Source organism: Triticum aestivum, chromosome 7B, assembly GCF_018294505.1.
Source record: "Triticum aestivum cultivar Chinese Spring chromosome 7B, IWGSC CS RefSeq v2.1, whole genome shotgun sequence".
Lineage (NCBI taxonomy): Eukaryota > Viridiplantae > Streptophyta > Magnoliopsida > Poales > Poaceae > Triticum > Triticum aestivum.
This window is the reverse complement of record NC_057813.1, coordinates 156,527,878-156,555,309: the sequence shown is the minus strand read 5'-3', so window position 1 is coordinate 156,555,309 and position 27,432 is coordinate 156,527,878. Positions and strand designations below refer to the sequence as shown.

Genomic DNA, 27,432 nt, shown 5'->3' with positions numbered 1-27,432 from the left:
TGTTAGTTCGAGGTTGAAATGTGAACTTCTCTCCCTTCTCTAGAAAGAAAAAAGGAAAAAGGACAACCGTAGGATGAAGTGGGAGCACGGATGGGAGCATGGGGAGGGAGCAGGCAAGCCGGATCCAGGAACGCTAACCTCGTACATGTGGCAGCCCTGGCTGGTCGGGCCGTCGTCGGAGTTGGAGTAATCCTTCCAGTGGCGGAAGGGTGCGGGGTGTGACATGCTTGCCTGGGTGCCGCCTGGTCCTCGTCACCGGCGGCCATTGAGGAAGACGACCTCGGAGAGCAATAGCGGTGGCGCCATGATCCAGAGGAAGATCCGAAGCCACCATTGCTACCTGATGGCATGGAGAACCACGATTTGGGCATGGTACGATGATGTCCTCGACGCTGGAGCAGCAAGGAGCGAGGAGGGTGGGAGCAAGGAGGATCGGAGAGTAGTGGACGTCGCCGGAGCAGTGAGGTGCGAAGAGTGTGGACGGTGCCAGAGCAGTGAGGAGCGAATAGGGTTGGACGACATCCAATTCCTACTTAAATAGGCATCAAGGCCAGACGAAGGGATTGGATGCCAGCTTCAATGCGACGCAGCGGCCGGAGTAGGCTTCTCAGTTGCCAAGTCTGCATTGAATCAATGTCGCGTGCTCGTCCAGTCGTGTCCCTCTGACAGGTATCAATACCGGACCGTCAAGTCTGCTCTGGAACTGCGCTGGCCAACATGAATGTAAGTAACAGTTTCACACGGGATGGTTTTTGAATGGGATCGAGTTGTCGGATGCGTACGTGACATTGGTCTAGACGCCCGCAAGACCCCCTAGTTTGCCTCCGGTTTATGAGGAAACAGACATCCAAACCGATCCATGAACCAATGGAGTATCGCATTGAATGACAAAACACGTATGTACTGCTCGATCCTAATAATTGCAAGCGGTTTAGGGGTTCACGTTGGAGATGCCCTTACAAGCATATCCAACTCCTAAGAATCTGACTCACTCATTGCCAGGGTACCGCATGGAGGGATCGAAACGTCTTGCTGACTTGCGGGGTCCAGCCAAGTGCGTTGTCTCTTCTTAATTTTTGTTGCTTGTGCCATCTTTAGTTTATCACGTATGCATTTTTTGCCGGTCATTGTTCTTGCTCTTTTGTTCTAGTTGAACCATGCATTGGACGCTGATAATACTAGCATCCAGACCTGGATATGGTTCACACTAGCGGCCAGCTTGGACGCTATTACTCATAGCGTCCTTTTCATTTTTCAACATTCTAAGTTACCTTTATCAGTTTTAGAATAACTGGATCATTATTTATTATTAACAAAAAAAATGGCGCAACACGACTTTGGATTACAGGGCTGTTAGTTGGTTCTGCGCATGCATGCATAGGAGGACTTTCAGCCTAAATACATGCGTGAAACAGATGAGAGACGATTGTTTTCGGTTACCGCGCCTCATCCAAGTACATGCAACAATTTTTGGGCACCACCAGCGCCTGCTGTGCGTGCCTCATGCATACAGGCTTTGCCCCGCTAGTAGAATGGTGGTGCATGTGCGTGTACTTGCTTTTTTTTTTTTGAGGGTCTTGCGTGTAGTACTTGCTATGCATGCGCAGAACAAATCAAAAACCCTACAGTCCAAAATCGCGTCGCGTCGTGTGGCCAACTAGCGTGTTTCCGTTCTGTTGGCCCGGCCAATTCCCTGTGATGCACAGGCTGCCGCCGTGGGAATTCCCTATTCGCCGCTCTCTGTGGCAAACAGACGCGGCTTCGCACACAGGCGATCAGGCGATCGTTCGATTTTGGGCCGGCCCGTCTGCGCGTTTTCACTGTTCCCGGTTTTGGGAACCTTCCGAAGGTTCCCAGCCGGTTTTTTACGTTTCGGGAACCTTCTAAAAGGTTCCTGAACCGGATTTCTTTCTTTTCTGTTTTTTCTATTTATTTTTTCCTTTTATCTCAGTGTTTCCTTTTTATGTTTATTTTCTTTACTTGTTTCTTTTTTCTCTGATTTTCTTTTCTTTTCATTTTCATTTTCTTTCTCAGATTTCTTTTTCTTTGTCAAAAATGTTCGCATTTTACAAATTTTGTTCATTTTTACAAAAAATGTTCCTGTTTTCAAATTTTGTTCATAATTTGCAAAATTTGTTCGCTTTGGTTCAAAAAATGTACATATTTCATGAAATGTCCCATTTTAAATATTTGTTCAAAAATTCAAAAAAAGTTTATGGTTTAAAACTTTGTTCAGAATTTCATAATTTGTTAGCAACTTCAAAAAAAATTCATGTTTTCCAAAATCATTTTCTGCACTTTCAATTTTTTCGTTCGCCTAGGCAAAAAAAAATGTTCCTGTTTTCAAATTTTTGTTTAGAAATTTGATAAACTTTTAGAATTTTAAAAAAGTGTTCGTCTTTTCGAAATTTGTTCACAAATTAAAAAATGTTCGGTTTAAGAGATATGTTTTCGCTTTCAAAATTTGTTCAAAAATTGCCCAGGAATTTCAAAAAATGTTCCCATTTTTGAAAATTGTTCAAAAAAAATTCAGAAAAATGTGCACACTCTCACTTTTGAGTTTCAAAATTGTTCATTTTCAAAAAAAAAAATCACAAATTTCAAAAAATGTTCGGGCTGTTCAAAACATGTTCCCGTTTTCAAAAAATTGTTCGCAATTTTATAAAATTTGCACATTTAATTTTTTCAGGTGTTTCAAAATTGTTCAATATCAAATTTTTGTTCACAAATTTCAAAAAATGTTCGGGCGGTTCAAAACATGTTCCCGCTTTCAAAATTTGTTCACAAATTTGAAAAATGTGCATGTTTTCATTTCTTCAGGAGTTTTGAAATTGTTCAGTCTCAACTTTTTGTTCACAAATTTCAAAAAAATTGGGCAGTTCAAAAATGTTCTCGTTTCCAAAAATTGTTCGCAATTTTCAAAAATGCACATGTTTTCAACTTTTCAGGAGTTTTGAAAATTGTTCAGTTTAAAATTTTCAGAAAATGTTCTTGTTTTCACATTTTTCAAATATGTTCGTGTTTTCAATTTCTGCCTTGGAATTTAAAAAGGTTCCATTTCAAAAAAATGTTCCTGATTTTTCAAACATTTCGTTTTTTTTTGAATCAGCAATTTGCTTGTGTGTCACAGATCCCTTTGTTTTTTTTAATAAAAATGCTTTTGAAATTCAAGATATATATTTTGGACTGCGCTGCCTGTTTGGTTCTTTAAGCTTGGCGCTGCTGAAGAATCATTAACTGGTAGTTCCACTTTTTGTATAGTGTAAGGTCTTGGGTTCGAATCCCTGCAACTATGGTATTTTTTTTTAGACAGAAGGGAAACAGTAGAAACAGAAAACGGCCCAACAAGCCCGCCAAGTGGATGCTCTGTGCGAAACACCAGCAACTTGACGCAAAGAGCGTCATATAGGACCTCCCGCCGCCGTGCGCTGTGGCGGCAGGTGCCATGTGTCGTCTGCCGAGCCTGCCGCCATGGCATAGCCGGTCTTTTTTTGTCGATATGATGAGCAGGTAATCTTTTTTATCAATCCAGAAACGTATGTGGTCTTTTCTAACAAAAAATCGGATGTGGTTGGGTGGCCAACGCGCGGGTCCAGGCCGAACAAGAAGCAGAAGTGTGACACGTCTATCTCGTATCAGTGTGGACACGAAACGTGGCCTAAATTTGAGGCAGATTTGCATCAGGGCAAACACAAAACTAACCGTTTCACAAAATGGGTCATCGTGTTGGGCCGTGGTTTTTGCCCTCGCAGACCCAAACGGACAAAATGCGTTAGACGGTTGGAGTTGCCCTTAGGTTACTAGAAGATAAAATGATCGGTAAGTCTGCTATTGGAATTTTGGGCCAAAAAAAAACTGTTTAATTTTTAGGTATTGTGCTCATTTTTTGGGTCTGCTTTTGGAGATGCTCTAGGCAGCACATCTGGGAAATCATAATTTTAACTAAGAGAAGACAACAAATGCTTGTAAAACCAACCATTAATAATACAAGAAAAACGCTGATCATTTGTTTATGTCAGCAAATCAGCTCATGCAACACAAGCACGTCTCCCTGAAACCGTCATCAACGAATGCCTATAATGGTAGCCCCAGAACAAAGTTGCCATAAATTTTGACTCTGACCAACAGCCCTGAAACCAATTATCTAGGCCACAACCAGTGTCACAGCAGCACCCTGGTCTCCTTGCTACTCCCTGCATGAATAAACTACCTACTGTACAAGCGTTCATCCAGACAGTTGCACTCTAGGCAAGTCACGGATTCCAATTCGTTGACTAGTGGTGCCGCTTTTCTTCTGCAATAAAAAAGCAGATATATGATCAATCTTTGTTTCATATAATAATATATTAAGCACCTAGAGGGGGGGAAAGTTAAAATGCCTATCCCACCATATTCATCAAATCAACTAGGCGCACTCTCTTGCACTGACAAGTATCTCATACTTCGACAGTTAAAGTACCTGGAAAGTGGAATTTCATTGTTAAAACATCTATCTCACATAGAAATGAACGGAGGGAAACACACATTCGGATATACAAACATAAAACATACTCCCCCTGTAAACTAATATAAGAGCGTTTAGATCACTATAAAGTACTCCCTCCGTCCGCGAATAAGTGTACATCTAACTTTTGTTCTAAGTCAAAGTTTTAAAATTTTGACCAACTTTATAGAAAATAGTAATAACATATATGACATCAAATTGATATATTATGAAAGTACATTTCAAAACGAATCTAGTGATACTAATTTGGTGCCATAAATGCTTTTACTCTTTCCTAGAAAGGTGGTCAAAGTATTAAAACTTTGACTTAAGACAAAAGCTAGATGTACACTTATTCGCGGACGGAGGGAGTAGTGATATAAACGCTCTTATATTAGTTTACAGAGGGAGTACAACCCTATTGGCCCGAGCCCCAAATCCATATGCCTTTTACTAGAAGCCTCATACTAGTTGAAAGGATGCATACCACTTGTGAACGCCTACGCCTTCTGCTACATTTAATCTCAGACTTAAAGTGCATCTGCGCCTCGGATCTTTGCGACCTTTCCGCACGTGCAATATACCAACCTGTAAATTGAAAAACAATGCAAATGATAAAGAAATGGTGGTAAGAAGGAAAAAGTTACTCAAACAAGAATCTAAGAAAGCTTTAAAATTTATAAGAGTGGTGAAAATATTTTGCTCTAAGAATGCTTTCTACTCTTGTTCTGATAAAACACTGTGCCCAAAACCTACTCATGCCAAATCCAAATCTGCTCCTGCTAAGGTCATGGGGGACTGGCGAAAAGAACGAAGTTGATCATTCAATTTGAGCTGCTAAGGTGAGGAAGAATGTGAACCATATGTAGACGATACGCAAAAAAAACAGGAAGCCTGGTGAAGAAGGTATCATCATAACATAGAAAGGTGATCTTAAGAAGACTGAAGTAAATGTTGAAGCTTTAAATGATGGATAGAAGGTGGTGGAACACAAAAGGATAGAAAAAAAACTCAATGTTGAGCAACCCAGAAGGACCACGAGCCTTCCCAGTCACAAGACACGTTAAAGGTGAAAGACTGCTTTGAAAGAGAATTTTATTAGATAAGAACATGCATACTCAAGCAAGAGAAATATGAAAGGTAGTAGTACTAAACATTCCAACTCCTTTGAAACTTTATCAGATAGATATCATGAGAAAAAGCAGATGTATGGGTGCTACTATAAGAGATGCTCTGGTAGAGATTTCACCAAGTCATCAAAATGGTTTAAAAAGCTTGCAGAGAAGTTTATCCCTTGTGTTCACAGAATGAGTGCTCTAGGAAAATAAAATAAAATTGTAATTTTTCAAAAAGAAAGGCAGAGGATTCAGGGCCTTCTGTACACCTAAATCACAAATTCTAAAGCGTAAAAAAAACGATAGGTTCTTTATAGGATTGGAAGCATGCATGTAGAAATGCAAAAGAACGATAGATCTCAGTCATAACAGACCACCCATATTCACATCTGAGCTGCATTGGCTCCAACATCCTCATTTTCAAGACTAGTTAAGTGAACTTGGCACAAGCTAGTCAGGTTAAGATATTATATACAAATAAAAGAGGAAAAAATACATAATACTTTCAAGGACGGGGTTGTTCTTTTTTCAAAAACTTGACGGCGGGTTAAGACGACATGTGGCATTGTAACTAAGTCTAGAAAACCTACGGAATGTGGTGCACAGCCTGCGGCTCAACCCATGTGGGGAGCACGCGCTACGAGTGCCAATGGGTTGTGTGCGTGTGTGTGTGTGTGTGTGTGGACAGAGCAGCTAGAAAAATAAGTTATAGTTATTTAAACATGAGGCAATTAAATTGGAAACTCTTCAAGGAACACAAAAATAGCCTTCTACAAAACTATTTCAAGTTTAGTTGCAAAACTTCATGCTGAGGAAGAGTTAATGAATTATACTGGTACCAAAAAACGGTTCGCTGTTGAAAGGTGATCACAACACAGAGTATTCCGTACGATAGCTGATGGTAGTAGAAAGAGAAAGAACACCACAACTGCAAACGGTGAAAAAACCATTAATGGGACAAAAATTCGCATAAGAATGCAACTGACTAATGATTTCTGTAGGCAAAACACATGTCCGCAGGTCCCCTTCCTCCCGCGACGCTCCCGCGGGCGTCCGGGGGGCCTAACCCTAGCGCCGCTGCCAGTCCCTCCCTCCTCCATTCCCTCCTCCCTCGCCGCCGCCGGGGGGCGCGAGCGGCCGAAGCCCGCTCATCGCGGGCGGCGGCGGGGCTCTCTCGTCTCCGCGCACGGGGGATACGGCGTGGGACGGATTCCTCAGGCCGGATGCGGCGCCCGGCGCTGGGCGCGGCAGCTCAGTGGCACTCCGGAGTGGGCCGGCGACGGTGCATGACGGCGATGCGACGGGCAGCACGGAGGTGGTGCGGGCTAGAGGCCGGTGGTGGCGGGCGGCTGCATCGCGGCGGCGCACCCAGATCCGCCTCTGGAGCCGCGGGTCGCGGGCGACCTGGGTCGCGGTCGGCCTCCACTGCCATGGCTCATGGGCAGGGAGGCGGCGTGGCAGCGGGTGGATGCGTGCGCCGCTGCCTGGTCGGGCCCTTGCAGGTGGTCGGCGTCGTACAATGCGGGAGACTTCTCTAATGGCCATCCATGGACGTGGCGGCGAGGGCTCTGCTTTCTCTGCTCCGGCGACGGGCCGCTGCCGTGGTCTCGCGCAGGGTCGGGCCAATGGCTGGGTGGGGCAAAACTGGTGGTTTCGAGGCGGGGAGCTGGTTGGAGGGACGGGGGCTCCGCTGCTAAGCTACCTATCGCCGGCCTAAGGTGGTTGCCGGTCGTGGCCGTGGGCCACTCCTCCCCCTCCCCCTTCCCCATCCTCGCGTGTTCTTGGTTCCGGCGTTGCTCGAGGCAGAGGGGGTTGGCCGGCGGTCTCGGAGGCGGTTGGGGTGCGGATTTGTTTAGTCTCGGCCTTTGGTGGTCATCGGGGTGGTCTGGAGGCAGGGTGGCGGCTCTGGCAGCGGGAGGCGCGTTGGTCGTGGGCTGATCGCGCAGCTCGGGTGCGGGCGGGCAGCCACGGTCGCTTGGGCGGCATGGTTGCGGGTGGTTGGCGGAGCGGGGTTGCGACGGAGGGGTAGGAGCACCGGGGTTCACCACTTGCCCAGTCCCGATATTGGCCGACGGAGGCGGAGTCCGTGGACGTCGTTCCCCTCCCTGCAGGCTCCGTCGTGGTGCTCCCACTTCCTGCGTGTCACTCCTGGTGAAAACTTGATCTTCAGGATCAGATGATGACGGCTTTCTACGGTCGTATCCTTCATGAAGGCATCGTCTTGGAGTCCCCGCTCCGTCCATGTCCGTCTCACCGCTCCTCGGTTGATTGTTCATCTTCATGGTGGTCTTCGGCTAATCATTAGGGTGCTTAGTCGTCGTTGGGGTGGTGTTTTCGGTGCTCGGCACCTTTGTATCTCGCCTTGGGTGTGTGCGTTGAGTGTGGTGGTGGAGTGCGTTTGTATCTTCTTACTCGAATGTGGTGGTGATGGTGCTTTATCTATAAAGCGGGGGGAAACCCTTTTTCGTCAAAACACATGCCCGCAAGTCCTCTGCTGTAGCTGAATATTTGGATTCCCAACTTTGGTAACATTATTTTCAGTTTCTAAAATAATTCAGTCCACATAATCTTTTGAATTCATTCTTTATCTGGTGCAAGGAAGCCTGCTACTTCACTTGCGCAAGGGACCGTTTTAGTTTTCTTACTAATGCACTGCAATTAGTAAGGATAGAACAATGCCAGTTTGCCTTATGTTGGTTTACCGAAAAAGGCTTTCGCCCCGCTTTATAAATAAAGCAAACCGCCACAAGACATACAACCACAACAGGTCCACACACACACACCACCCAAGTACCACAACAAAGTATTAAGGTTCTGCTAAGGGCACAGCTCAACAAGCCCAGAAGAAAGAGAAAAAACAAAGCCTGCCCAGTGCAGGCGATCTAGTCAGGCTCCGGCGGAGGCGGCGGCGGCGGGGGCGACAGGCGGACGGCCATCGAGCGGAGATCGGCGATGAAGGCAGAGATGGCGTCCCGATCCAGGGGGCGGCTAAGCGGCCGCCAAAGCTGCAAGAAACCAGAGAATTTGTAGAGAGCATCAATAGCGCGACGAAGAGGAGTACGCTGGATCACTAGCTTATTGCGAACGGTCCAAAGCGTCCAGGCAAGGACCCCAACCTCGAGCCACCTAATGTGGCGAGAGGACGAAGGGGACAATTGGAGTTCAGCAAAAAAGTCCGGGAAATTGGTGTGGCACCAACTCCCACCGACAATCTCGCGAAAGCAGCTCCAGAGGAACCGGGCGGAGACGCAGGCGAAGAAGATGTGGTTGGAGTCCTCGGGAACAGCACAGAGGGGGCAGATACCAGTGCCCGGGCCATTACGCTTGCGGACCTCCACACCGGACGGGATCCGTCCACGGATCCACTGCCACATGAAGATGCGAATCTTCAGGGGGACGCGGACGGACCACACCATCGATAGGGGGAGGGGAGCGGATGAGGGGGCAATGGCCAAGTATAGCGATTTGGTAGAGAACTGGCCCGACGGCTCCAGGTGCCAGCGCACAAGATCCTAATCCCCATCCACCACCGGCTCATGCAGAGCAACGCAGTCAAGCAACTCACGCCAGGCGGCGGATTCCGCCGGCCCAAATGGCCGACGGAAAGCGAGGCGCCCTAAGTCAAGAAGGGCCCTATCAACAGAGATCATGGGGTCGAAAGCGATAGAGAAGAGGGTGGGGAAGCAGGCCGCAAAGGGAGAGTCGCCGGCCCAGCGATCAAACCAGAAGAGCGTCGAGAGGCCGGACCCCGCCGAGATAGAGGTACCAATGCGGAGCACCGGAAGAAGCTGGACGAGGGACTGCCAGAACTGAGAACCTCCCGATTTCTGGCAAAAGGCAAGGGGTTGACCACGCAGGTACTTATTCCGGATAATGTCCAGCCAGAGGCCACCATGACCCTGCGTGATACGCCACAGCCACCGGGATAGAAGGGCAATATTCATCCGTTTAGAGCACATGATGCCCAATCCACCCTGCTCCCTGGGCTTGCAGATGTCAGGCCAGCTGACCATGTGATACTTCTGCTGGCCATGCTCGCCAGCCCAGTAGAATCGGGACTGGATTTTGGCGATCTCCTTATGGAGAGATTCATGGAGGCTGTAGAAACTCATAAGAAACAAGAGGAGGCTGGAGAGGGAGGAGTTGATAAGGATAGTCCGGGCCGCCTTGGAAAGCCACCTCCCCTGCCAGGGCTCGCATCTGGTCTGGAGCTTGGTCACGGAGGGGCGTAGGTCTGCGACAGAGAGGCGCGAGTCACTAATGGGCGTCCCAAGGTAGGTAGTGGGGAAAGAGCCCAGGCGGCAATTAAGTCTGTTGGCAATGGCCACAGACTCAGCGGGGGAATATCCCATCACCATAACATCGCTCTTATCGAAGTTAATCTTGAGGCCCGACATCTGTTGGAAGCAAAGAAGGAGGAACTTGAGGTTGGTGATGTCCATCTCCGAGCCTTCGACCATGATGATCGTGTCGTCAGCATACTGGAGGATGGAGATTCCCGAGCCCCCAGAGAGGTGGGGGGTAATACCTCGGATGTGGCCCGCGGCTTTAGCCTTATCGAGAATGGAGGCCAAAGCGTCCACGACCATATTGAAGAGGAACGGGGAGAAGGGGTCGCCTTGGCGCACCCCACATAGGGTAGGGAAGAAGGGACCGATCTCGCCGTTGATGCTGACCGCCGTGCGACCGCAAGAGACCATTTGCATGACTCTCGTGATCCACCGGTCGTCAAAGCCCTTCCGAAGAAGGACTTCCCTAAGGAAGGACGAGCTAACCGTATCATAGGCTTTGTGAAAATCGATCTTCAGAAAGACCGCCTTCAGGCGCTTGACCGGGACCTCATGAAGAACCTCATGAAGCACCAGGACACCATCCAGGATGTACCGACCCTTAATGAAGGCTGATTGGTTAGGATGGGTAATCCGATCTGCAAGCAGGGTCACCCTATTGGCGTACCCCTTGGCCGGGATCCGGAAGATCACGTTAATGACCGTAATCGGGCGGAACTGGCGGATGTCAGTCGCCCCAGGGACCTTGGGGATGAGGGAGATGGTCCCGAAGTTGAGGCGGCCTAGGTCAATAGATCCCATGAAGAATTCATCAAAGATGGCCATGACCTCTGGTTTAATCACGTTCCAGAAGGTCTGGAAGAAAATGACCGGAAGACCGTCCGGGCCCGGAGCAGAGGAGGAGTTCATACCCTTGATGGCCTCCCAGACCTCCTACTCAGAGAAGGGGGCCGTCAGGGACGCGTTCTCTGCGTCAGAGACAAGTTGGGCGCGGGCCCAATAATCAGGGGCGAGGGAGATGCCGCTCCGAGGAGCGGGAGAGAAGAGGGAACGATAGAAGCCGTCGACATGGGAGCGGATGTCCCGGGGGTCCTGGAGGAGGGTTACCCCATCCCAAAGGTAGGGAATGGTGTTGCGTCTACGGCGCCCGTTGGCCTGGAAGTAAGCCGTATTCGCGTCACCCTTCAGGACCCAACGCTGAGCGCCCCGAAGGCGCCAATAGGCTTCCTCATCGGTGTAAATCACGGAGAGCTGGTCTTCGAGGTCATAGCGGGAGAGCCACTCGTCCGGGGAGAGACCCACCGCGTCAGCCCGAAAGTCGAGGGCCTGGATCGCGGTGAGCAACGCCTTCTTACGCTCCCTGGCGTCACGGCCCAGGTTGGCCCCCCAGCCCTTCATAAATTGCCGGCCACGCTTCGCACAGAAGTGCCACACGTCAATAGCAGAAGGGGGGCGAGGGTGGGGGTGGGCCCGAGCCTCGATCCACCGAGCACAGACGGCGTCGGTAAACCCGGCCTGGGAAAGCCAGAAGGTCTCAAACCGGAACCGAGGGGGGATCGGCGGATGCTCGTCCGCGGAGGAGAGGAGCAAGGGGACGTGGTCGGAACCAATCCGGGTGATGGCGCGAAGAGAGGCTAGGGGGCATCGGAGGTCCCATTCCGGGGAAACTAGGACCCTGTCCAAGACGGACAGGGTCGGGGAGGCTTGTCGGTTGGTCCAAGTAAAACGGGCCCCAACCCGATCAATCTCCCGGAGGGCGAGGTCGGCAATGAAGTCGTTAAACATGTCCATCCGGGCAAAGCAAACATTGCCATTGTTCTTGTCCTCCGCAACACGCAGCAGGTTGAAGTCGCCCCCGACAACCACGAGGAGGGAGGCGGCCGAGATTTTTCGGTGGAGCTCCTCCAAGAAGGAGGCCGACCTACTATGATCGGCCGGTCCATAGACAATGATGATCTCCCACTTGAAGTTGAGCGACCTCTCGAAAAGCTCCATGCTGACGAAGAATTCGCCCCTATCCATGCTGCCCACCTCAAAGGTGGCATTCTTCACACCTAAAAGGATGCCACCCGAGTGGCCCGCGCTCCCACTAGAAGGGAGCCAGTGCCACGCAAAGAGGTGAGAGCTCAGCCGGTCAAGCTCAGGGAGCGCAAAATCGCGACGCATGGTCTCTTGCACAGCCACGATGTCGATGTGCTCATCTCGCATGTATTCCACTAACTGGCGGCGGCGGCCATCATGGCCGAAGCCGCGGATGTTCCAGAAGAGGGCCCGCATTAAGGAGCCATTGGGGGGCTGCTTGACCCCAGAACACAGGAAGCGCTAAGCGCACGAAGGGCCGCCGTGCGGGAGCGGGTGCGTCCCCGAATCTCCGGCGCGGCCACCGAGGGAGGAGGGGCCGTCGGCTGCGGCCGAGGCGGAGAGGAAGATCCCCCAGACATAGAGGCGGCTGGGGGAACAAGGAGGGCCACCCGGGCCTCCGCAAGTTTCCCATCGAGAACCTCACGGGCTCTGATGGCCGCGATCTGGGCGAGAGGGGGGCCAACTTCCCCTCGGAAAATGATCGCGGAGTCGGAGGCCACTTTGGCGAGATGACCCAGCGGAACAGACTCAAGCGCAGAGAAAGAACAAGACGAAGCAGAGGGGGGAATGGAGGGTGTACCTGGCTCCAGGTTACGGGCGGTAGCGCGGAGCTCCGCCCGCTCGGGGATGGGCAGCGCCGGGCTGCCCGCAGGGTGGGCAACGTCCAGCCGAGCACTCCGGCGGGAGGCCACCACCGGGGAGGAGGCCGACCGACTGCGACGGGAGTAGGCGGCAGACCGGGGAGGGGGGGCTGGGCCGCCAGAGGCGTGATGATCCGGGCCGCCCCCGCCCCAGGAGACGACGGAGGGGAGGGCAGCAGTCCCGACCCAGCACAGCCGAGGAAGATCTGGGCCAGGGGTGATGGTACGGCCAAAGGGGGAGGAGGCGCACTGGGGGCCGGAGAGCAGGCCTCCTGTGACGCCCGGATAATTAGGCTACAGTAATCCCACGTTAACGATGCCACGTCACCACAGTTACTGTTGTTAATCTCGCGTTAGTTCAAAACTGATTCGAAATTCAAATTCAAAAATAGGCAAACAACAAAGGTTTTCAAATATTAAAACTAAATTGATCGGGTTGTGTCGGATAAATCATAAGTAATTACGGTGGAGGATCCACATCATTATAAAATAATTAGAGGCACTAAAATAAATAAAACAATGACCGAAACAATAACTTAAATGTCTTTTTAATTAATAGAGAATACAAGGTACTTTACTTTTGTCCCGAACTTTTTGTGAGAACAGTGGACTTTACAAATCTAATTGAGGGGTGAGTTTCACTTTTTCTAAAAACTATAAACTATTAAATAAGAAAAGGAAAACAGAAACAAATAAAGTAAATAAAAGAAAAGATTAAAACCAGAAAACAAAAGAACAAAAAAAAAAGAGAACCCCCCCTCTCCCCTGGGCCAGGAGGCCCAACTAGCCACACAGCCGGCCCAGACCCAGGCCATTAACCCCTCCCGGGGGGCACCGAAACCCTAACCCCCTTCCCCACGATCCCCACTCTCCTCCCCCCCCCCCCGCGCGATCTGGATCGGGGGCGCCCCAACGCACCTCGCCCCGATCCCCTTGCCCCCGAGCCCGACGCCGGGGCCCGACGCCGCCCCATCGTCGCCGGGCTGCCCCGCCCCACCACTCCGTCGCCGGAACGCCATCGTCGCCGCCTCGCTCCACCAATCCTCCCCGAACGACCCCCACGCGCTCGACGCCGTCGCCGGAGACCACCTCGCCGGACTGCCTCCCCTACGTCGCCGGCGTCCCCGTCTTCCTCCTCGCGCCCCGCTGCCCAGTCCCCTGCAACCCCTTGTGAGCGCCATCCCCATCTCCCTCTCTCCTCGTCGTCGCGGTTGCCGTTCTCCACACGAGCTCACGCTCACTCGCCGTCGCCCCTCGCCCGTGCGTGGCCACGCGCCCGCGCTGTCCCGTCGTGGTCACCGCCCCTCTTGGCTCCAGCGCGTGCGCACCGCACGCGCCCGTCCCCGACTTCTCCCTCGCGCGCCCGCTTGCTTCGGGCGACGCCCGCTGCGAACCCCCCCCCCTGAGCTCTGTCCACGCCCGCGCTTCCCTGGAGCGCGCCGGCACCCGCGCTTGCCGTCACTGGCCACGGCCACCACCGAAGCCCCCTGCTACCCGTGCCTCCCGCTCGCCGGTCCGGTCCCCACTCCGGCCACCACCCGCGGCCTCCTCCCCGCGCTACCCCTCATCGCTGCGCCCCGCGGCCACCTCCGCTGCCTCCCTTGGCCGGCGCCTTGGCCGCCGACGCCCAGCCGCGTCGGGCCATGGCCTCTGCCTGCGGTCGGGTGCCCGTAGCGCCCGTTCGGGCCACCCCGCACCCGTCGCCCGTTATGCCCCAGGGCCTATGACATATGGGCCCGCCCCAGAACGGTTTTAAAAAATAAAGAATTAAAAAATATATATTAAATAAATAAATAATAATTAAATTAATTAATTAATTAAGGAATTAATTAAGTTAATTAATCATAATTAGATTAACCTAATTAACTAATTAGTTTAATTAAAAAGTAATTAGATTAGTTAGACATTAATTAGACTAAACAGTCAATGACAAACGGGACCCACACGTCAGTTGACCAGTCAACGCCTCTGTTGACTGCTGACGTCATGTTGACGTCAGCGTGCACTGTTCTGGATAATGCTGGATTAAAATATTTAAATAAATGCTAAAAATGATTTTAATCTTTTAAAATTAATATAAAATAAACCGTAGCTCAGATGAAAAAACTTTGTACATGAAAGTTGCTCAGAACGACGAGACGAACCCTGATACGTAGCCCGTTCGTCCACCACACACCCCTAACATATCAAACCCGCAACTTTCCCCCTCCGGTTCATCTGTCAGAAAACACAAAACACCGAGAATACTTTCCCGGATGTTTTCCCCCCCTTCACCGGTATCACCTACTACCGCGTTAGGGCACACCGAACATCGCGTATTGCCTTGTTATATTTTGTGATGCTTTGTTTGCTCTGTATTCATTATTTCTTCCCCCTCTTCTCTCCGGTAGACTACGAGACCGACGCTGCTGTTGACCAGTTCGACTACGGAGTTGACGACCCCTCTCTCTCTTGCCAGAGCAACCAGGCAAGCCCCCCTTTTGATCACCAGGTATTGCCTATTCTACTCTATACTGCTTGCATTAGAGTAGTGTAGCATGTTACTGCTTTCCGTTAATCCTATTCTGATGCATAGCCTGTCATTGCTGCTACAGTCATTGATACCTTACCCGCAATCCTAAATGCTTAGTATAGGATGCTAGTGTTCCATCAGTGGCCCTACACTCTTGTCCGTCTGCCTTGCTATACTACTGGGTTGTGATCACTTCGGGAGGTGATCACGGGCATATACTATATACTTTACACAGTTACATTACCTGTGATACTGTTCGGAGTTGGGGGCTGAAGGGGCAGGTGGCTCCATCCCGGTAGAGGTGGGCCTGGGTTCCCGACGGCCCCCGACTGTTACTTTGTGGCGGAGCGACAGGGCAGGTTGAGACCACCTAGGAGACAGGTGGGCCTGGCCCTGTTCGGCGTTCGCGGATACTTAACACGCTTAACGAGATCTTGGTATTTGATCTGAGTTGGCTACGAGCTTATACGCACTAACCATCTACGCGGGAGTAGTTATGGGTATCCCGGCGTCGTGGTATCAGCCGAAGCACTTCAGACGTCAGCGACGGAGCGGCGCGCGCCGGATTGGAACGTAAGCCTGCTCTTGTATTAAGGGGGCTAGTTCTGCTTCCGGCCGCCCTCGCAACGTGCAGGTGTGCTATGGGCGATGGGCCCAGACCCCTGTGCGCTTAGGTTTAGACCGGCGTGCTGGCCTCTCTGTTTTGCCTAGGTGGGGCTGCGACGTGTTGATCTTCCGCGGCCGGGCATGACCCAGGGAAGTGTGTCCGGCCAAATGGGATCAAGCGTGCTGGGTAAGTTGGTGCACCCCTGCAGGGAAGTTAATCTATTCGAATAGCCGTGATCTTCGGTAACAGGACGACTTGGAGTTGTACCTTGACCTTATGACAACTAGAACCGGATACTTAATAAAACACACCCTTCCAAGTTCCACAGACAACCCGGTGATCGCTTTTCTACAGGGCGACGAGGAGAGGATCGCCGGGTAGGTTTATGCTATGCGATGATACTTGGAGATGCTACTTGGAGATGCTACTTGGAGATGATACTTGGAGATGCTACTTGGAGGACTTCAATCTACTCTCTTCTACATGCTGCAAGACGGAGGCTGCCAGAAGCGTAGTCTTCGATAGGACTAGCTATCCCCCTCTTATTCTGGCATTCTGCAGTTCAGTCCACTCATATTGCCTCCTTACACATATACCCATGCATATGTAGTGTAGCTCCTTGCTTGCGAGTACTTTGGATGAGTACTCACGGTTGCTTTGCTCCCTCTTTTCCCTCGTTTTCCTCTTCTTCTCGGATGCCGCAACCAGACGTTGGAGCCCAGGATCCAGATGCCACCTTCGGCTACGACGACTACTACTCTGGAGGTGCCTACTACTACGTGCAGCCCGCTGGCGACGACCAGGAGTAGTTTAGGAGGATCCCAGGCAGGAGGCCTGCGCCTCTTTCGATCTGTATCCCAGTTTGTGCTAGCCATCTTATGGCAACTTGTTTAACTTATGTCTGTACTTAGATATTGTTGCTTCCGCTGACTCGTCTATGATCGAGCACTTGTATTCGAGCCCTCGAGGCCCCTGGCTTGTATTATGATGCTTGTATGACTTATTTTATTTGTTAGAGTTGTGTTGTGATATCTTCCCGTGAGTCCCTGATCTTGATCGTACACATTTGCGTGCATGATTAGTGTACGATTGAATCGGGGGCGTCACAAGTTGGTATCAGAGCCGACTGCCTGTAGGAATCCCCTTTTTCAACTCCTTGGCCGAAGTCGAGTCTAGTCGTTGAAAAACTTTTACTAACATGGCTGTGTGGCCCATGGGCCCACGTCGCCATCGGGAGGTATTAGGATCTTTTATTCCTCGACCTTTACTCTGGGATTCTGAACCCTCTTCTATTCGGGTTAAACGATTTTTACTAAAAACTAACTTTAGGTTCTCGAAAATACTTTCTCCCGGAGAGCCCCTTCAGTCCAGATGGTCACCGACTGCATCAGAAGATTTCGGAGATACTCTTTGATATTCTCTCGAGACTTTGTGCCCATCACTTTTGCTATTCCCGACCACCGATAAATCCTTATGGATAACTACTTACACTTGCCATTCTTACGATCATTCCCCATTGTTCTTGTTATTACAAGATACCCGAAGTTTTCTCTATTGTTCCGAGAATACTTCGTGCCTACTGCCTAGCAGTTCTTTGCCACATGAATACCCCTTCAAATAAATCCCCGCACTTGTCAAGTATCCGCTCATCCCCAGTTGATCATGAGTTTCACAAAAGTCTTCAAAATACTATTCGATCTTCCGAAAATCCTTTGGAGCCTTTGGCTCTTGAAATTCTTGCTTGCTCGCATTATGGTTAATCCCATAAGTCTCGTAGTCTTAATGACATTCCTTGTCATTATCATTTTGAGTTTGTTGACTCAATATGTTTGCGAATGCACGCAATCATCATTGATCCTTATAAATTACTTCTCTGGCTAAGCTGCCATTCTTTTAACTGGAATTGGTTCTCGACCAATCCAATTGTCATTGATTGTACTGTAAGGCTATTCAACTTATCCATCCCTACTCAGAGCATTGCTTCTGATCCCTTGATTTGGAAATCATAATTCCTTTGCATTTGACAATTGAGTTAGTCAGTTGTTTCTATAATCTGATCTCCTTGCAATCTTCTTCCTCTAGTTGAGTACCGATGCTCACGTCAGATCCCTTGTGGACCACCAGATCCTTTGTTGGATTTTATCTGACAACGCCCTTCATATTCAATAACCTTGTGAGCCTTTCCTCTGATACATAATGCCTTTGGTAAATTGTATCCTCTGCTTTCTTAACCATGCTCTGTCTTCGAGCTTGAGTTAATTACTTCTAAAGATTCTGGTATATGATTATAAGATGCCCCGATGGGTTGAACCTATGCCTTTCTTCTGATATCTACCAGGGATATATATGTAAACTGATGGCAGGACTACATTGATTAATTCCAGTTATCCAACATCCCTACTTGCTGTATGCTCTTATTTCTGAACACTGTCTAGCAAAGCGCTGGGACAAATGGAACATATCACCAGGTCAATTGGGATAACATTTGTGGTCAAAAAAGAAACAGTTCTTGCTATTAAAACTATGAGGAAATGAATGTAAATATCCCTAATAAATGATGGTGGAAACTCTAAAAACAGGAACGTTTATAGCAGGAGAATGTCAAGGAAAAATAAGGCAGATGACTTGTGCTTGCCTACTAAAGGTTCAAAATATTAATTTGAAAGGCAAGAAAGTCTATCATTTGTAATGGTGATAATACCAAATAATGAGAGGCTAAATAGATTGGTGATAAATTTTGCTCAATAATACCCTGCTCTTTATGATATATGTGATAAGAAGGATAAATCAGTGAGTCAATGCTATTACCAATGGCAGCGAAGTTTTAGGAGATGGTTAACAGGTGTCATAAAGAGGATTTTGTATTGTCACAAGCTCAACAGATTAGTCTGTCTGTTGCTCCTGATGTTACCACATGGTCTTGGGGGAATAAACTATAAAGGCAGGTTTACAGTGAAATTTGTATGGATGATAGATATGGTGATAGTTCTTTTACACACATATAGAAAGCCGAAATATCTATCAAAGTTAAAACATTTTTGTTGTCGTTAGAAAAGGTGCGCTGTTAAGAAGACAAAATGATAAAAACGAAATGGCTGGGTGATAAAAAATACTAGTACAACTGAGGCCATCCTGGAGCTGTCCAACATTTTTTATTTGAATCTGCTATGCCTGAGGATGTTTGGAGAGAGATTGCTGTGTTCATTCATGCTGATGTTATTCCTCAATCAGCTAAAAAAATCATGGGCCGAGAAATTCTCACCCAAAGGTAAAAGAATTCATGCACTGGGCTTAGCAGCTGTGTGTTGGGGAATTTGGAAGTTAAGAAATAGATGCAGCCTTGAAAATATTGATTTTAATCTCCTAGTGAGATAATTCTCCACGCATGTGTGCTGCTAAAACAGATAAAGCAGAGCTGTTGAACAGGATGAACAAACAAGAACTCCTACAATGATTGTAAGGGATGTTGCAGTATCCAGTATAACTCATGGGATGGGATGCTGCTAGTCAACATGTTTCTGCTAACGTACTTCCTTCATGCTCCTGATATAGCCTGCGTGGGGGAAGCTACAGGATGCGAAAAAGGGGGATGGCAAGATGAAACATGAGAGAAATGTGACAAAAAAAGGATGTGCTTTTGGTGTCCAGTAATCTATTTTCTCCCATTTTTTTCAGGTGTCGAAAGGCTAATTTGAGTTAGTTAATTCTGCTTACCATACTTTCTTTGGCTTTTGAAATATATTTCCATCTTCTACCTATACTGTTTCTCATTTTCCATTCATGCACAATGGGAAAATGGAGAATCCTATCTTAAATAGAAGAGTAACAAACACTAATGTGAGAAAAATTAGAATAATCTGAATATTTTTTAAGTGATTTACATGAAAACTTGTGCCTTTTATATAGTAAACAGACGTCTTCTTACGATCATATTTCTGCATTTCCCTCATTCCGTGTGGTCAACCTACTAATAAATGTCTTGTAACTATAGATAAACATAAGGCCTTTTGCAGTAGATATAAAAGTAAACTGCAGTCAAACATAGTAAAAATAAACTTACTGGTATGTCCACACAGGAACCGATGACTCCTCCTTCGTCAAGATGACTCTCACATATTCTCATAAGTAAGTTCTCCAACTGATAGCAACAACAAGAATAATAAATGTGAGTTATTAAGATCATAAACATGAGACATAAGTTTTCTATCCACTTATAACTCACAAAACAACATAACACAATTACTGCTATTACTGTTAAGATAATTACCTCAATTGTGGTAGCATTGTGCTCTCCATTCACGGAGTCAATGATATCACCGGGTCTAACTCCTAGTTCGTCAGCAACTGATCCATGAGACACCTACAGTTCAATTTGTCATGCACTACTCAACAGAGGGAAAAGTGTACATTTTTAAAGAAAACAAGGAACAGTAGACAACATATACCTCATGAACTATTAGACCCGAATCGACATTACACCTACGAAAGATCCTATCCACATGAATTGGATCAAGAAATTTAATGGGTGAAAGCTTCATCCCAATATGCAGCCGAGGGATACACCTTGCAAAAATAACCAAAAAAAAAACAATTCGATGAATGGAGCTTTGTATCTATGCTGCATTTTCTGTCTGTCGTGGTCCATCGAATGTAGTTATTTCATTAACAAATAAGAGATAATTAGTGTAATCATTATTAGATCTATGTAGGTTTCATGTCTCTAGGTCGTACCGACAGAATTAGGATATGAAACGTGGTCTGTAAGATAATTGGGTTCATATACTGGGCTTGAAGAGAACAGTTTAGCTCAAAGAAGATGAAGCAAACATTACAGCTCGTACTGAGATGAGAAGTATCTCGGGTCTATAGGTGCAGAATCAGGATGAATTGTACTGGATTTTCCCATATGAATTGGCTTTTAAAGACGAGTTGTCACCAGATATAACTTGCCTTCTTATATTTCAGTTGATAAAACAAGGGTAATTTCCCATATGAATTGGGTTTTCCCATATGAATTTCCTATGCTGCTGTAGTGTGTTTTATTTGTAGGGCTTGTTGAGCTGTGCCCTCAGCAGTGCCCTCACTGAACCTCTTACTTGTGAGACCTCCGTGTGGGTGTGTGTGTGTGTTGTTTGAACTCTGTTGGATGTTGTGGCTTGGTGGTTTGCTTTATATATAAAGCGGGGTGAAAGCCTTTTTCGGTAAAACAAGGGTAATTAGTATAACTTATTTTTACTTCTATATTTCAGTCTTGCTGATTTATTCTAGTTTCTGTTTCTACAAACAATGGTTTAACCATTGTTTTTTGTGTTCGTGTTGTAGCCTGTTGTGGCCTAAGGTGTGCTCAAGTCTGAATCCATTAGTTTAGATTGTATTACTTTTCTCATTTGAGATTCTGTGGTCCAGTTTTAATTTGTGTTGCTCCAAACCTAGTATTTGCAGATGCTTGTTTCGGAGATCCAAGTTCTGCGTCAGATCTGTCGTCAAAGGTAAATCCTTCTAGCCGATGCATATATTATGGGCTTACTACTGGTAATGTTGTCTCACAATTATTAGGCCCTAATTTCTGATGGAATATTCCTCCATTCAGCCTTTTTTAATTCCTTCAGAAATACATTCAGCTTGTTTGGGAGGGTCTACTTATAAGCGTTTGTCTATTAAAGGTTGACATTCTAAAGATGCTCTTGCAATGTTGGCATGTAATGTGCTTAGCTATATTACTAACCAATGACTAGATATGCAACTTTTCATGTAAAATAAAAAGAAAAACTTACTACTAAAACAAGAATCATTTATCGAGTTTCTTGTTTCTACTGGAGCTTATACCTCTTAAACATCAGTTTTGGCACATTCGTGAAACAAACATAATTGTATACTTATTGCCCAGCCATTGGTTCTATAGGGATCCATACCAACATTTTTTGCTTCAGATTCTTATAAACTGTAAGGCATTGCTTTTGGTCTTCTTTAACATGTTTTCTTGTCTTCAGGGTAATCCATTCAAAAATGACTAATTTGTTTCCTTTCTCTTTTTTACCACTGCCACATTTATTTACTTCCATTTATTTATTCATCTACATGATTATCTGCATGATTTTCCATCAGTTGCATAACCAGTATGCTATTGAGCATTTTGATTTTGTTATTAGTATTAGGTAGATGCAAACGATTCATTACTGCGAAAGCTCTCCCTAGAAGCTACTCCCTCTGTAAACTTTTAAACTTTTATAAGACGTTTTAGGTCCATGGTATGCAGGTGGATGAACCAGCTGCTTGCTCCGTGATGCTGGTGGATGAACCAGCTTCTTGCTCCGTGATGCTCCATCATACATAGATGTACAATAGTCCAGGGAATGAGAAGAGAATGCATGCAGGACCGAATCAGGAGGTAAGCACCAAGATCCAGCAAAGAGCAACTCCTGAGGGGTGTTATGCATCGCCTCCTCCGGCGATTCCGGCCAACCAATAGCAATGAGCAGCAGCTGCGGAGGAAGCCCCAACAACAGAAATGGCGCTTCAACCAGACGCTCCACGACGTGCAAGGATCAGCCGCCTACAAAATGACTCTCTTTGGTGCAGAACTGTGAAAATTAGAGCTTTCTTGGGGTTCCCAGGTTAGTAGTGTTGCACTTTTGATCCATTCCATCTCTTGGTGTGGTGGATCTGATGATTTTTAGCCAGTAAAGTCTATCAGAACGGATTATGATGCATTTGATTGTGTCAATTAGGTGCTGGAGTGTCTCCCTCTAAGCAAAACTGAATGGGTAGTGCAAAGTAGTATGAGTATCATCAGTGTATTTACATTTGGTAATCCAATATGATGCAGGTGCACCTATCCATGGATCTCATTGTTCTTTCATGTGAAACTACGTATTGCAGAAAAAGATGTTATATCCGTGAGGTCTTCCCATAAGATGATTTTAAATTTACTATTCACTTGCCTATTAGTTAGTTTGTAGAATATTTGCTATATCCAATTTTACCTTGTGATATCCTTTATTTTTGTATTTATCCAAGATATTACCTTGTGTTATATGCTCTTTTCTGTTGTTGGCTTCTTGTATTTGAGAATCATCTGGGTCATTACCTTTATTTTTGTATTTATCCCAGACATTACTGGACGTTTTTTCTATAGTTCCCGGCATTATCTGGGTCATTACATCCACGCAAAAAAAGAAATTTTGAAACGCTGCCTTATCCAAGAAGAGAAGTCAGGAACGCCCACCGTAACGACTTTGATACGCCAATTGCTTCTCACATGCAGGATCTAATTTACTTGCATGCACGTCCTAGAATTACCTCGCTCCCTCTTGTTTACGGTGGGAAACCGGTCCCTTGCTTGATACTGTAATTTTATCTCAAGTGCTTTGTTTCTTATGCTCTCAAGTTCTGTCCGTGAGATTGAACTGGGGTGAACACAAGTGCACAACAACATCTATCATGTTTCAGTTTTCTCAAGATATTTGTTCAATACTAAAATCATATAATGATAGCAACGAAAGAAAACTTACTGATATTTCTTCCACATATCCAAGCACTTCAATATAATAGAGGAAGGAATAAATGCCGTTCCTGGAAAATTAGCCATCCCCCAAACTTGTCCATTCAAGTCAATAACAGGTCCTCCAATGCTAGGCTAAAACATTTAAATTGCCAACATTAGAATTATAAGCAACATAAGTTAATAATAATTTATGAGACAATCACGATGTACGATTAATTATACCTGATTAATCACACAACCACTGAAGAGATAATGATGGCGTTGAAATTTATTTGGGCCCATAAATTGAACACGTCCATGATGAATAGTCAAATTTTGATGTTCATCTCTACCAAGCACAAATATCTCTTGACCATAGATCACGTCACCACTGAAGCTAGGAATCTTAGCACATAATTCTATCTCAACCTTAATCAAAGCAATGTTGACGTGCTTGTCATAATGAAGCAATATTGCTGGTACAGTAGCATCATCTTCATCCAATAAATGAGCAACAATCTAAAGATGGATACAAAAGATAACATAAATGTGCATTTAGCATACTTGTAAGTACAAAAATACATGGGCATGCATATAAACCAAAATTCCAAAATTCATTTGTTTGTGAACTCACCTCAGCATTAGGTGCATACTCATCTGTACCTGACCACTGGCTTAGGGCTGAATACTTTGAACAGATTATGCGGGCAGATGTCAAAACTGTGCCTGCTTTACTCCTCTCATCCCAATCAATTAGAAAGCCCGATGATCGTGCCATCAGTTTACCATCTGTAGATGCAATAATAGATTAGATGAAGACAAAGGATAGAGAGAGATCGAATAAAGGCAATGTGTTACATACCGACATAGGACGAAAAGCCAAGAACAACTTTAGCTACTTGAAGAACTGTTTTTGTTGCAGACTCACGAACACTCTGCAATTTCTCATTTACCATACATGAAGAAGCCTTGGAGCGATCAAGTGTTACAAGTTGAAGTTGGCGCTCTGCAGGTTAACATGCAAAAAAATGGCGAATCAGTCTATTGTATTCAAAATCCATATTATCTTAAGAAAAAGAGATATCCTACTAATCAGATGGAATAAAAGCAGAGTGTTAGGGCCACACCTAGCACCAAAGTATTGCCTAGTGTCAGCCAAACTGTTGCAACATTTTATACAACTCTCTACCGCATCCTCTCAAGTCAATACACAATCTTCTACCATATCTTGCCTCTCGCAGGATCCAACCATACATGCCCGCCGAGGCATTGTTACCACAGACAAGAGGGAGAACAATACCATACTCTTCCTCCATATGCAATTTTCTGCCATATCTAGTTCCCTAGATGTAGTATTCAGTCATGCATGCATAACTGCGTGCTGAAATGTTCTTTATGGCACACAAGAGGGCAATACGATATCCAATTTCCTACCCCCTCCGTCCCACAATATAAGATCTTGATGGCACACAAGAGGGACTACTATATCAAAATCTCTAGCAGCATTCAATAATGGCTATAAGATGAAAAGGAAAGTCCCAAACTTACTTCTTTTCGCATGGTACTTGGAACTCAATTCCATATAGGCTTCGCAGGCAGGCTCCATCGCAGGGTCGTAGTTACGTCCTGCGCCCATGGCGGGGGCGGGGGGAAGAGGGCAACGCAGAGGAGAGCTGGCCGCAGAGGAAGCCTCGGAGGAGGAGGAGGCATGCGATGCGCCTGGTGAAGCTGAGGTCGTCGCCGCGGCCTCCTCGCCCTTGCTGCTAGCGGCTTTCTTCTCGTCAGTTCTCTTCCGCTTCTTGGCGGTTCTCTTCTGCCTCCTGCGTCCCTGCGATGCTGCGGACGACGGCTCCGGGGAGGCTTTCCTCTTGCCTCGCTGCGATGACGGCGCACCTTCTGGTTGGGCCTCCGCAGACTCGTCTGATACCGTGATACGCCGCCGCCGCCGCCGCCCTGCCCTCGACCTAGATCCCGACACCTCATCCTGTGTTGTCGACGCCCCTCGCTGCGATGACGGCGCAGCTTCCGGTTGGGCCTCCGCAGAACGGTCGGACACCGGGATACGCCCCCGCCCTGCCCTTGACTTAGATCCCGACACATCTTCATGCGTGGTCGGCGCCATGACCGTGCTTTTTCCCAACACTGTCAGTGGTTTATTGATTCTCTTCGTATTTTGTGTTAGAAAACAATGATCATAAATTAATTACTAACAAAATTTTAATGATGCCATGGAAATGTTATATAGATATTCATATTTCGACATAGTTTCCAAAGACATTATTATTGTTATATATTGTATAACTTATAGTTTATAGTTTCGGCGCGGGCGTTGCAATCATGAGCTCAGCGCCATGTTGGTAGCGTGCGGAGGCAGCTACTCCTCGCCAAGGAGATTATTTTGCGGCTGGACGTGGCTCAAGAGTTGAGGCAGCTCACTGATGCTGAGTTCGCGTTCCGAGCGGAGCTCAAGTTGAAGGTGTTCGGGCTTGCTTCCCTAGAGCGTACAATTGCACGACAGCGCTCGCGGGTGACTTGGTTGCGGGAAGGTGATGCCAACACACGCTACTTCCAATCATTCACGCGGCACCGGCAGCGGAGCAACCACATTACCACACTCTCTCGGGAAGGCGAGGTGGTCGTCGAGCATGATGACAAGGAGAACATGCTCTTCAACTTCTACAACGGACTGCTCGGCTCCGATGTCCCTAGGGAACACGCCTTGGACCTTGGGTTTCTAGGCCTTCCTTCGGTCGATCTCGTGGAACTTGAGGCGCCGTTCTCGGAGGAAGAGGTGTGGGCTGCGGTAAGGGACATGCCCGCCGACAAGGCGCCTGGCCCAGATGGGTTCTCTGGGCGTTTCTTCCAATCTGCATGGGCCGTCATAAAGGGCGACATCATGGCCGCTTTCGGTCAGTTATTCACCCTTCGCCCGCACGGCATGAGGAAGCTCAACGAGGCTCTTATCGTTCTGTTACCTAAACACGACGGTGCGGTTGAGGTCAAGGATTTCAGGCCTGTTAGCCTTGAGCACAGCTTCAGCAAGTTGTTTTCAAAGGTTCTAGCGTTGCGCTTCGCTCCGCGGCTGCCGGATCTTGTGGCGGCAAATCAGTCTGCGTTCGTCCGTGGCCGGAGTATCCATGATAATTTCCGGATGGTGCAGCTCACCACTAGGGCACTGCATGTGCGTCGGATCCCTTCCATGCTCCTCAAGATCGACATATCGAAGGCATTTGATTCTGTCTCGTGGCCCTTCCTTCTGGATGTGCTTCGCCACGCTGGCTTCGGCCCGAGGTTTGTCGAATGGGTGTGCATCCTACTCTCGTCGGCAAGCTCCTCCATCCTTCTGAATGGAGTGCCTGGAAGGCCATTCCTCCATCACCAGGGTCTCCGCCAGGGCAACCCGTTGTCGCCCATGTTGTTCCTCCTTGTGATGGAGGTGCTAAACGCCCTTCTCGCTAGGGCTGAGGGCATGGGCATGTTGTCGCCGCTACAGTGCCAAGGTGCCCGCTTCCGCACCTCGATGTATGCCAACGATGTCGTTGTCTTTGTCAAGCCATCCCCTTCGGACCCGTCGCTCGTGCGGGCCGTGCTTGACTGTTTTGGTGGAGCATCTGGGTTGCGCACCGACCTACGTAAGTGCTCATTGTCGCCGATCAGATGCTCCGAGGAGCACCTAGTAGTTGTTGTCCAACACTTTCCATGCCAGATACTGAGGTTCCCCTGTACCTATCTTGGCCTCCCTCTCTCATACAAGATGAGGTTGCCAAGGGTGTGCCTTCAAGCTTTATTGGACAGGGTATGCAATCGACTACAGCCATGGATTTGCTCGTTGGATCACCGTGGTTGGTCGCCTCGTGCTTGTCAAGTCGGTCCTCACATCCATCCCCGTGTATCACTCCATCGCGATGCAGCTGCCCGTATGGCTGATCGATGGGTTTGAGAAGAGGATTCGTGCCTTCTTTTGGAAGGGGACCGACGTCGTTAGCGGTGGCCATTGTCTGGTGGCTTGGGAGCAAGTGTGCAAGTCGTTCGAGTATGGTGGTTTGGGCGTCCTGAACCTTAAGCTACTAGGTTATGCGTTTCGGGCACGCTGGCTATGGATGCAACGCACATCTGATTGTTGTTGGTCGGGCCTGCAGCCGGCCGTGGAGCCTGAGGTGCAGGCTATTTTTGACTCGTCCATCAAGGTGACGTTGGGGGATGGTAGAAAGGCTCTTTTT

At 47.7% G+C, this 27,432-nt stretch overlaps 1 protein-coding gene across 1 annotated transcript; it reads right to left on the bottom strand.

Moving 5' to 3' along the window:
• Nucleotides 1–4,388: 4,388 nt before the first annotated feature.
• LOC123157136 (uncharacterized) lies at nt 4,389–25,353 on the bottom strand. Its single transcript, XM_044575381.1, has 10 exons — nt 24,761–25,353; nt 24,075–24,218; nt 23,847–24,001; nt 23,456–23,731; nt 23,241–23,365; nt 20,175–20,292; nt 19,997–20,089; nt 19,790–19,867; nt 4,971–5,071; nt 4,389–4,459 (listed from the first exon to the last, which is right to left on the bottom strand). Exons 1-10 carry the CDS (start codon nt 25,332–25,334, stop codon nt 4,402–4,404), a joined length of 1,722 nt encoding a protein of 573 aa, XP_044431316.1. The 5' UTR covers nt 25,335–25,353; the 3' UTR covers nt 4,389–4,401.
• Nucleotides 25,354–27,432: the final 2,079 nt, after the last annotated feature.

Excerpts from the sequence above, each read along its gene's own strand:
- LOC123157136 (XM_044575381.1), bottom strand. The coding sequence starts at position 25,334 with ATGGCGCCGACCACGCATGAAGATGTGTCGGGATCTAAGTCAAGGGCA. Across the intron at positions 19,868-19,996 it reads ACAATGCTACCACAATTGAG|TTGGAGAACTTACTTATGAG; the intron begins GTAATTATCTTA and ends TGTTGCTATCAG. Across the intron at positions 4,460-4,970 it reads GGCGTAGGCGTTCACAAGTG|GTACTTTAACTGTCGAAGTA; the intron begins GTATGCATCCTT and ends TCCACTTTCCAG.